Raw genomic sequence first — 11,758 nt, forward strand, 5'->3', positions numbered from 1 at the left:
TGTCTTGCCATGTGGAATGACACATTACTAATTATTTTAAAACTATTCTTAAAATATTTTTAACATTATCAATGGGTTATTATTCATATGCTACTATAAAACCAGGTTACCTTCAAATTAAGCTGACAAAATGAGAAATGAGCAGGATAGCCCCTGGCTTGACGTGTAAAGACCGCGGGAGGGGCAGAGTGGCCACGAGCGGCGACGTGGGGGGAGCCGCTTTTCAAAACAACGGCACGCGCCCCGGCAACCGGAGTGCGGAAGGAGCGCTACCGAAACGCACCTTAATATCCGGCTCCTGATGAGTGCCACTTACAAATCTCATCCGAGACGATGATCACTTACTGTAAAAATTTAACTTTGCTGATCCAGCATGTCGCCGTTAATGGGACAGCTAAGGGAGCAGAGATAATTGAATCTAGAGAGAAGAGCACTGAATGGAAACCGATAATGCAAGGAAGTGGCCGTTCGGATCTTTAGACTTCTTACCTATTCAGGATACCTGCCGTGTGCATATTGTCCTGAACACTGAGGAAGAAGATTGAGAAATCGTACGTGGTGCAGGAGGTACGCTGTGCGAGAGAGCGGAATAAAGGTATCTGCGTGCAAGAATCACAAGGAAAAGCAGCAGGAACTTAGCATTATAGGGGAAGATAAGCCAAAGGAAAATCAATACTCTTCCACAACCTATATATACTTTTATTCTCTCTCTCCCTCTCTCTCTCTCTCTCTCTCCTTCTCTATTTAAAGATGCTTCACCACCACACGTGTGTAAATGCACATAAACACTTGACATTGCCTGTGATTCTTCCTCCTAGGCATGCGGTCTTGCCCCCTGAGAGAGGATAGGATGCCACTCTTCATTTAGTCATGAAACACTTGCTGAGTGTTATTGGATAATGTGCTAGGAACTGGAGTTGCAAGGTGAATCAGTCCCTGACTGACAAATGCGGTCGCAGTCTGGTGAGGCAGAGGTGGGAGTCAGTTGCAGGTGGACATGGTCAGGGCACTGGGGAGGCACGCAAGAGGACAGCTCACTCGGGCGGGAGCCTCTGGGGGATGAGTAATCTCACGAGCGGAGAGGGCTTCCCAGAGCAGGTACCGCTGGGCTACAAGACAAGCAGTTTACCACGTGGGCGGCAGGCACAGGGCATCTCAGCAGTGGGACGGCAAGGACAAACCCCCCAGAAGTGTCCTGGCACGGGGAGCAATGTGTGGGCTGAAAGTAGCTTCGTGGGTTGGTACGCGGGAGATGTGATGGATGAGAGGGTCGTGAAATTGGAGGGGTAAACAGGAGCTGTAGCATCGAAGATACCGGGTTAGGTGCACAGTTAGGATTTTAGTGTTAGGCTTTGGACTTCCTTCTGAAGATCACGGAGAAAGAAATCTCATTTGTAAATAGCACAGAAAATAGGTGTGAAGAGTCAAGACTAGAGGTGGAGAGACCTGAGGTGGGCTGTTCGGTTGGCGCGAGGAGAACGATGGGCAAAGACAAGCATGCGGCCCGGGTCTCCGATGTGAGCAGCCGGTGAGGGATAGTGCCATCCCTTCAGCTGGGGCTGATGGGCAAAATGATGAGTTTGGCCATGGACATCTTGGGATTGAGGAGCTTGCGAGACACCCCGGGGAGACATCAGTCAGCAGCTGGATCAATAGAAGGAAGATCTGGCTGGAGACGTGGGTTTCGGAGGTGATGAACTCCGGTAGCAGCTGACGCTGAGGGTCTCTGTACTCAGACCATTTCGGTTCCTAGTTCACCCCTCGCGTACCTCCCTGCTTAGCCTCAACATCCAGCTTCAGTCACAATGGCACTGTCCTGGCAGGAAGAACTTGGTCTCTGGTGCAGGAAGTTCCTTCATCCTTGTGACTCTGGCCTCTGCCAAGCCTGCCATGGCCACCAGCCCTGCCGGCCGTGTGGAAGGACAGCTCTGTGCACACACCTCTGGGCTGGGGAAGCTGGGTGACCCAGGGCCTGGAGCCTGGGCCCGGCTGTCTGCAGATGCCCGGGCCCTGGTCCCTGCTCTGGTCAGGCGCGTCCCTCCTGTGTGCATCCAGCCCTCCCGCCTTCCGGCTGTAGCAGCGCAGACGTCGTCCCCTTTGCGTGCACCAGGTGTCCAAGCGTCAAACGCTAAGGGACAAGAAGAACGTCCAAGACGCGGGCCGGCGGGGTTCTCGCCGGCTGCATCGTTTTCTGCGGAATGGAATGGGCTCAGCTCTGTCTCTCCTTCCTTCCTGCTCTCCTTCCTTTCCCTTTTCCTAGCCAGAGGAGGAAGTACCTTGTTTATACAGCCAGTTCTTTGCAGAAGATCGGCGTCCCTGCACTGCCCCATCTGGACAGCGTAAATCAGCAGAGCGCCTCGAGGTCACACACGCCCCCTCTCGCGCCAGGCCCGGTGGCTGGCCCCGCAGCTCGTGCTTCCTAATCCCCTTCAGAAGCATCTGGGAGGCGCTGCTTGTTAAAATTCCAGATTCCAGACCCCTCAAAATCTCCAGAGGTGGGGTCTGAGAACCCACGTTTTTAACAGACATTCTCGGGGGAGTCTTGCGCACACCGCGATGTGAGAACCTGCGTGTGACGGTGTGGGGTTTGGGGCTGGGTGCCGCCTCGTGCGGACGGGGACGGGGGCAGACCGGGAACCGTGCTGAGTCTGCGTCTTAATTGGTAAAGCAGAAAGAACACCCGCCTTGCAGGGCTGGTGTGAAAACTAAAGGAATTAATAAAAGTGAAAATTCTTTAAAGGTTCTGAGGTATGACACAAACGATTATTTATAGGAAACCGGCTAGGGAGGAAGGGAGGAAGAATGAGGGGCGGCGGGGGGAATGGGGGGGAGGGGCCGGGAGAGACTCTCTGCCTGGGTCTGGACAGCCAGCGAGTGACGGGAAGTAGGTAGGTGACAATCTCACCTGTGAAGTGTGGGTGGCGAGCCCCCCGAGGTGCCGGTGGAGAGGTGCTAGGGGTTTGGCTGTCATGGCGCTATTCATTATAAACTGTTAAGTCTATTTCTAGAATGTGAAATTAGGAGGTGTCTGTCTGTCTGTCTGATAAAAAGTTGTGGGAAAAGAGATAGCATAAAATTTACCATCTTAACCATTTTTTAAGTGTACAGTTCAGTGGTGGTAAGTATATTTACATTGTTGAGATACAGATCTTCAGAACCTTTTCATCCTGCAAATCTAAAATGCTATACCCATCGAATGACTCCCTCTCCCCTGCCCTTGGCAGCTGGCAACCACCATTCTAACTTCTGCTTCTATGAGTGCGACTGCTTTAGGTACTTTATGTAAATAGAACCATAAAATATATATATATTTTTGTGACTGGCTTATTTTACTTAGCATAATGTCCTCAAAGTTCATCCACATCGTAGCATGTGACAGGATTTTCTTCCCTGTAGAGGCCGAATGGCCTTCTGTTGTATGTACATTCCACATTTAGTTTATCCATTCATCTATTGGGAGACTTTTGAGTTGCTTTAACTGCTTGCCTGTTGTGAATAATGTGGTTATGAACACGGGTGTGCAGATATCTCTTTGAGACCTTGCTTTCCATTCTTTGGGATATACACCCAGCAGTGGGATTGATGGGTCGCTCTTCCTTTTTTTAAAAAAAGTTGCTATTAAACATAGTACTTTTAGAGCAGCATAAATTATTCACCTTACCTATTGGAGAAAACTCTCATTCACTTGAGGAAATGATGTTTTATTTCTCCCCACCTCCAAAAAAAAAAAAAAATCACCAAGTTGAAATTGGGGGGTCAACTCTAGTTTGGGGGGGAGGAGGTAAGATAAAATGGCACATTCTGAAATTCAGGACGTAGTTTCCTATGAGCAGCTGTGCTAAGTGCCAACAATCTCTGGTACTTCTCAAGGAAGTCCGCAGCTGCTCTGTAGGAAATCTCGAAAGAGGCTTCTAACCATGTATCACTAAGTTTATGAAACTTAATATTAAAGTCTGGATTGAATATCACTTGACTTTAAGTATAGCTAAAAAATGTCAAGGCTGTTTTTGGGTTCTGAGTGCTTAGTGTTTAACTGCCTTGTCCAGTATGCTGGGGACCAGCACGAGGCGTGATATTCACTTAGGCGAAGTTTATTGTTAGTGATGATAAAGGCAAACCGATTTTTCAGCTAGTCTTCTTGGTAATTTATAATTTCTCATCAGTTCAGATTGGACTATCACTGTTTTTATCCAGTAACGTGGCTGACAAAGAGCTCGTACGAGGGGTAGACGTGGCTCCAGCGTGCTATCGAAGTTCACGTCTGCTTACAGTATTCGTTATATTATCTTCAAGGTTACTTTGTAGGAAACTTTTTAAGCCACTTATCTGAATATGAGGTCTAATTGTAATAGAATCAGATAACATCTGTGAAATCCTCCACTTAACTGGGCATCCAGAAATTTAGCAAAGACGCTGCACCGAGCAAGGTAAAGGTATGTGTGGGGGTGGCGGCTCCTGCATGCTGCCCTGAGGACACCTGCCTGCCTTCCTGACACCTGTCTGTCACACGATCCAGCGAAGATGTTACTGTCTGTCCACACTGCATATTGGTAAGCTCGAATTCTCATTTCGATCAAAACATATAAATGAAAATAGAAATTCTAATTTTTTACTGCACCCTAATGAATTATCTCACTTTCTAGATGACCATTTTAGAGAATCTCCACAGGAAAGGGTCTTTTGGAAAAACAGTGTAAGGCACTCTAAAAATTATTATGGTATTTTTAAAGGAATTAAAAATTTTAAAGCTATTAAAGGGAAACTGGAAATATCAGTAAGCAAAGAAAAAGAGTAAACCCAAGAATACGCGTCTCTATATAACCTCTTTGGAATCTCACAACGGACTGGATTGGTTGGGGTTCTCACTGTGAAGACAGAAACAGGCCCGCTTACCAGGAGCAAAGGGGATTCACGGGAGGCCACCCTGACTGAGGAAGGGGTGCCCACCGAGCCCACGGGCTTCCGGGGGCACAGAAGCAGGGAGGGGGACGTCGCAGCCATCTCGTAAGTGCCACGGCCTGTCAGGGCCGCTGCTGCCGGAGACGGCCCTGACTGGCTCAGGTCGGTCCTGGGAGAGACAGCCCCGGGGGCTCAGGAAGACCCGCTCCGAGGCATCGAGGCACCGGTTGTGGAAGGCAGGAACCACCCAGCCACCGGCGACACCCAGCTGGGGCAAGAGAACACTCCAGTAAGAAGTCAGGGCGCCGCTGGGGCGGGAGAGAAATAACAAATAATTACTACGGCTTCACCTTACACATGCTGGTATGCAGCCGGCACTTTAATACAGCACGAAACTCCGCGCTAAGGTAGATGCATCTAAAATATACGTTTTAATCACCGAATAGTATCTAATCGTTGGGCTGTACCTTCATTTATTTACTTGGCTCTTTATTCTGATCATTTAATTAATTTTCAGTTTTTCTTTTCACAGTGAATTGTTATAAACATCCAGGTAGTTAAATCTTAATTTAGTTATTTGGTTAGAATACATTCCTAGCAGTGGAACTGTTGGGTCCACTTCGAAGAGCTGGGGACCTATGTTTAGAAACGTGCATTTAAAAAACAGCTCGGCTCCGGGTGGGCCTCTCGGGTCTTGGTCCATGTCCAGGGCGGGACGCCGTAGGCCCCGCGGGTTGTGTGGGCCAGAACTGAGTGCGATGTGTCTGCAGGCGATCCCAGAGAAAGAGTGGTCCCATATCCCAGACCCGCACTTTTTTGTTTTGTTTTTGAATTTTACCAACTCGATAGGCAAAAAAATAGTATCGCGTTGATTTTTTTCAAAAAAATTTACATTCGGTTGATTCCTTGAGGTTTCTGAAGGCCCATAGCAATGCGTACTGAAGGATTCAATTGATTAGCTCAGGAGGCTCCGGGTTCGAGCCTCACAGATTGTTTCCTGGGAGACAGAAACAAGAACCCCTCTGGCTGCCGTGAAATGGAGCCCACAAAGCACATTCTAGGCAGAATCCGAAGTCGAGACGTGGATTTCATTCTGAGCAGTTACCCTTGGAGGAGGTGAGTAGTGAGAATGAGCTACTGGCGCATAGATCTGTTAGCAGGAAATGTCACAAATATTCAAGCAAAGCCATAGGATCTGGGAAAATAAACATGCAAATAAGCGAAGAATGATCACCAAAGCCAGAATGAGAGGCCAAATGGCCCTCTGCTCTCCGACCAGCGTCTTGGGATGTGAACATGTTTCATAGTGCAGTTCATTTGCTCATTCAGTCCACACTGAATTTTCACTACGTTCCAGGCACTGTTCTGGGCAGCAGAGATGCTAAAATGAATGTGAGACACAGTCCTTGTCCTCGAAAATTTCAGCCTTGTGTGAGAGACTGAGACAAGCAGTTACACCAGGTGGTGACTGTCCAGCAACGTTAGCGAAGTGCTTTGGGATGGGAGCAGAGTGGCCAGCTCTGCCGATGAGACTCCCAGAGGATGTCACAGGTGACGGGGTGAACCACGAATGGGTTTCTGTACTCATATTGGCAGGATTTCTGCCAGTACTGGGTGGGGGAGAATGTTCCAGAATGAGATGGCTTGAGGCTTCTGCTATAATAACTTTGTAGCTCAAGAGGCTATAAAGGCTTAGGGGAAAGAATTGATCTAATTTGGGATTCCAACTGTGCCCGGTACAGGATACGTGACCTGAGAAAAGTTATTTGATGTGGCTGTACCTCTGTTGCCTAGCTACAAAATGGCAGCCATCATATCTACCTTGTAAGGTTGCTCCGAGTGAGGGCTAGCTGCACGGGAATCCATCATTGCAAAATGCTCAGTAAATAGCTGTTGAATGGTGAATATAAATATTTTCTTTATATAGTAAATCTTCTAATATTATATCATGAGGTTGGATCCAGAAACACGTAGGATTTCTGGGAATAAGGAAGGCTGTTTTCCTAAACTAGTGACCTCAAGGATTTCATAGAAAATGTGTTCATGTCATCTGAACTTCATTCAGTAAACATTTCTCTAGTGATACTCTGTGCTAGGAACTGCTCCGGCAAACAAAACAGAAAGGCAATAAGTTAATCAATAGATTTACGTGTCATGAAGAGATAAGCTCTGTGAAGATAAAGCAAGACAAGGGGGAAGAGAGCGATGAGGATCGTCCTGGCTGGAGCGAAGTGGGTTGTCCTCTCCAGCGAGGTGGCCTTTGAGCAGCGACCTGAAGGAAACGAGGAAGACTGGGGAGGAGCGTTTCCTGCAGGGAGAACATCAGGCGGCAAGCGTTTGGCAGCCGGAAGGAGCAGCGAAGAGGCCACCGAGGCGGTGGCCCGAGTGGGGTCAGAGAGGTGGGCGGGGCCCGGCGCGTGCAGGGCGCTGCTGGCTGCCAAAAGGGCTTCCGACGCTGGCTAACCGTGAAGACAGGCCGCTGAACTGCGTGGAGCCAGCGCGTGGGTATCTCAGGGTTGGTGGGAGAAGTTGTCTCGGACCAGGGTGACGGGCGTGGATTTGGGATCTATTCGGAAGGTAGAACCAAAAGGATTTTCTAACGGTTTTGATGTGAGTGGAAAAAAAACATCAAGGAAGAGGACAAGATTTTGGTCCGAGGCTAGGTGCCGTGAGTTAAGGCCTAGCCGGGAGATGGAGTGCGGTAGGCAGCGTGTTAACACTGAGAAACCCATGAAATGCGGGTCGCTGTCTGCCCGGAGCCCAGGGGAGCGGCTGGGGTGGGAACAGTCTGTGTGTGTATAGGTGGCTTTTGCAGCCATGGGTTGGTTTGGGTGGGATCACCTAAGGAGAGAGCGTGAAACGGGGAGAGAAGGGCTCTCAGGATTGACGTGGGGCAACCCAAGTTAGAGACGGGAAAAGGAGAAAGATCAGTGAACAAGACACAGAGAAAATGTAATATCAGGGCGACCCCAGATCCTACTTGTCCCCACCCACCTGTACCACGGAGGGCCTCACCCCAGCTCTTTCTTTTCGATGGTCCTTCAGAGTCCCTGAGACGATTCGGACTCACCTGGATTAGAAGATGCTGCAGGCTTAGTGTGTCCAAGTCAACGTGAACTGTCAGGCCTCCCCGTGATTTCCTACTGTCTTGAAACTCTCGCGATCTTCAGCTGGTCACCGTCCTTGTCTGAGTGGAAGGGGTTTGAGGCAGGGCCTGGTTGGCGTGGTTTTTAGCTGTGTTGGAAATGATAGGGGCTAGATCTGGATGAGTCAGTGCAGTGTGGTGGCTGTCAGAAGTAAGCCATTGAAAATTGTGTGCCTAAAGGTAAGTGGGAAGAGATTTGGGGCTCTCAATTTTAAAATATCAGGAAGGATTTAATGGGTAACATGTGGCTCAGGCGCGAAATGCAACCGTCACACTCTGTGCCGGAAACATCACTTCCTTTCCTCAACACTGACTCCAAGCCGCTACTGGCCTGTCTCATTACCTCGTGTGACACGCGAATCTGGGCGCATATGTGGCACCTCTAAAAGCTAACAGTATTTACCAGGTACATGACGATTGTCGAACATCAAAACTGGCTTTAGGCATTTTCATCACCGCCTGACACCTCAGGCCACTGTGTGGAAAACTGGGATGAAGAAACTGACGGGAACCTGAGCACATTCTCAAAAAATGGACCTTTTTCCATAGAAGTTTAAAGGGCCTATAATGGCATGATGGTTGTCAGGACTACAGGGAGACTACGGTAGAGAAAGCTGTAGGAAGAGGGCCGTTCCCTCCCCTCCCACTAGCCCACAGGCCAGCAGCAGCCCCTGATGTGAACCAGGCCTCCCAGAGGGTCATGGCCCTGCCTCTCCCTCCTGCCCACTGACTGCTTCCGGGTCATGACCCTCCCTCTCCGCCTGCCCTCCACTCCCGCCTCTCTCCCCAGGCGATTCCCATTTGTTTGTTTGTTTGTTACAGGCTTTTGAAAACATGGGCCTTTTGGTTCTGCCCTATTTGCAAAGGAAGCCCCAGTTCTCTGGGATACAAAGGACAGCTTGACCCTTTGAGGAGGCGGATGGCGAGGAGGAGAGGAGGAATTCAATTATTTTTTTTTTCTTTCTTAACAGCAGCAAGAATAATAAAATAACAGCTCTAAAATTATCCAGCCAGGCAGAGAGGAGCCTCTTATTTTCAAGCCATAATATACGTGTTTTTGTGAAGTGTTTGAACATGTAGAGTTACTAGGAAAGTACAATGAGCACCACACACCTTCCTCGATGGTCATCGACTGGGGGCCGATCCTGGCTCCATCTCCAGGTCGCCCCCACCCCGCCCATTATTCCAAAACAAATCCAAGATATTTCATTTCATCCATAATTTTTCCAGCATAATTTTTTATTCTTTAGTTTTCATTTTTTATTCATAATGTTTACATAAAATGTCCATGTATATTTAAAAAGATAAGAATTCTTTAAAAAAAAATATAACCACGATACTATTATCACTCCTAAAAATAATGATCGCTTTATATTATCAAATATCCAGCCAGTATTCGAATGATCAGTTTTCCCATAAATGTAATGAGTGGCCTAAAATAAAAACATGGTTTGGTTGAATTAGAAGTCAGACAAGATTGATTATATTGTTATAGGTTGGTATGTTTTTTAAGTTTCCTTTAATGAATAATTTTCCCCTCCAATTTTTTTCCGCCTTGACAGTTAATCACTAAGGAAATCAGGTTGTTTGTCTTGTCGCGTTTCCCACAACCTGGATTTTTCTGGGTGCATTTCCATGGTCCATCTGGCAGAATGTGTCCCCCTCTGGTCACCTCCACCCTCATCCCTGCTGGATTGTTTCAAAACAAATTCCAGACATCAAGTCATTTCATCTGTAAGGGCTTCGATATCTTGAACTGATAAGGATCCCTCCCTTTTCCCTCATACAACCATGAAACCATTATTATAACTTAGAAAAATTAATAATGATTCTTTAATATCGCCTGATTTATAATCATTGTTCAAATTTCCACAGTTGTCTCATAAATGCCTTTTTACTATTGGTTTATTCTAATCGGGATTTAAACAGGGTCCACATACGGTGTTTGGTTATGTGTCTCTTAATAACACTCCCCTCCCCGTTTCTTCTTGCCATTTATTTGTCGAAAAGCCTCGTCACTGTTTCCATAGAATCTTCCACATTCTGGATTTGTCTGATTGCATGTCCGTGGTGGTTTCCGACACGCTCCTTGATTCCCTGTATTTTCTGTAGTCCTATTGTCAAATCTAGAGACTCGATCAGATTCAAAGCCAGTTTTGTTTTGTTTCAGATTTTACTTTTCTGCAAATCAACTTCTTTGGAGGCGTTGTATTTTTATTGCCTTCTCTAAAGAGGCACGGGATGCCTGAATTGTCTCTGTTCATCGCTTGCTCAGACTTGGTGGCTGTCAGCCTGATCCAGCCAATAGTGACTAAAAAAATTCCATCATTTCTTCTGCACCGATGTGCTGGAATTCCTCTATTAAGGATATTTTTTTTCTCTTTGGACAGTTTGATTTCTTTGAAATGAAGTTTGTATAGCAAGGGCAGTTTGCTTGGTGCTTTTCTTTATTTTTTCAAAAGAAATGCTTTTTGTTTTGCTGTCAATAAATTTACTTGCTTTTAAAAAATCCAAATGCTCGCATTGTCCAGGAAAATTTGACAGGTTTATTTATAATTGTTATAAAGTTGAACTGCTGACACTTGTTCACTGAAACACTTTGACTTGTAGTTACATTTTATGTTCCCACATTTGTATTAAAAATTCACACAAATGAAAATGAGAAAGCTGCCAATACCTGATTTCTGTCCCGTTTTTTCACTTGCAATTATATACTTCAGTACCTTTTGACCCCATAAGAATAAAAAATAACATTCAGGACTACCAAAAGCAGGAAGAAGAGAATTTTTTTTTTTTTTTTAAGAAGGAAATGTTTTCTATCATAGTGGGTTCTTAAGCACATCCTCCACGTATGCGGCGTGCTAGCTGGGTGTCTTTTGGCACAATTGTCACACGTTTGGTACGGACAGCACACAGGTTGGTGTCTTCAAAAAGGCCAACCAGATAGACCTTGCTTGCCTCCTGCAAAGCACCAACACCTGCACTCTGGACACGCAGATCTGTTTTTAAGTCCCGAGTAATTTCTCGCACGGGCACCAGACGCTGGAAGGGAAGTTTGCGAATCAGAAGTTCTGGACCAGGCCTGCAACGATGAGGTTTCTTCACTCCTCCAGTAGAGGGCGCACTCTTGCGAGCGGCTTTTGTGGCCGGTTGCTTCCTGGATGCTCTACCATCCGCAGATTTTGCGGGCTGTCTGCTTCCTAGGAGCCACGTATGGAGGGAGACCTCCTTACTTAACCCCTTCTCCTTCGGCTGGACCTCGGCGAGCCAGAGGCGGAGCTGGCATTAGGGAGCGACGGCCAAAAGAAATGTTTGTTGATTTCTTTTAAAAACATGAATTTTATATTTATAATAATGTGTATTATAGGAGGGACTTGAACTTGCCCGTGCCCCTATCAGAAGTATAAGCCTCCGTTTGGCATGTGTGGTAGGCAAAGCTGCACTGGATAACATTTTCTTACCTTATTATTTCCTGGCGACTTACAGTGTTTGTATTAGCACTTACACTGCTATTTTTGTCAAAGTGAGTTTATTTTTTTTTTCATGTGGATGGAAGTGAAGTGTTTGGACTTAATAAAGCTGTTAAAGATTGCTAAAACAGGTTTCAAACATCACAGGGTTATAAGGAAAAGGAAGATTTAGAATAATTATTTATATAAATAGCAAGAATACTTCTGAACATAATTCTTCCCTAACTAATCAGCTAACACATGT

The 11,758-nt window shown here is 46.7% G+C and overlaps 1 protein-coding gene across 1 annotated transcript; it reads right to left on the minus strand.

Moving 5' to 3' along the window:
• Positions 1 to 10,428: 10,428 nt before the first annotated feature.
• Positions 10,429 to 11,497, minus strand: LOC118613333 (histone H3.3A-like). Its single transcript, XM_036235356.1, has 2 exons — positions 11,429 to 11,497; positions 10,429 to 11,323 (listed from the first exon to the last, which is right to left on the minus strand). The coding sequence occupies exons 1-2, from the start codon at positions 11,495 to 11,497 to the stop codon at positions 10,877 to 10,879; spliced, it is 516 nt and encodes a 171-aa protein (XP_036091249.1). The 3' UTR covers positions 10,429 to 10,876.
• Between the last annotated feature and the right edge of the window lie 261 nt (positions 11,498 to 11,758).

Source organism: Rousettus aegyptiacus, unplaced genomic scaffold, assembly GCF_014176215.1.
Source record: "Rousettus aegyptiacus isolate mRouAeg1 unplaced genomic scaffold, mRouAeg1.p scaffold_m13_p_18, whole genome shotgun sequence".
Taxonomy (NCBI): Eukaryota; Metazoa; Chordata; class Mammalia; order Chiroptera; family Pteropodidae; genus Rousettus; species Rousettus aegyptiacus.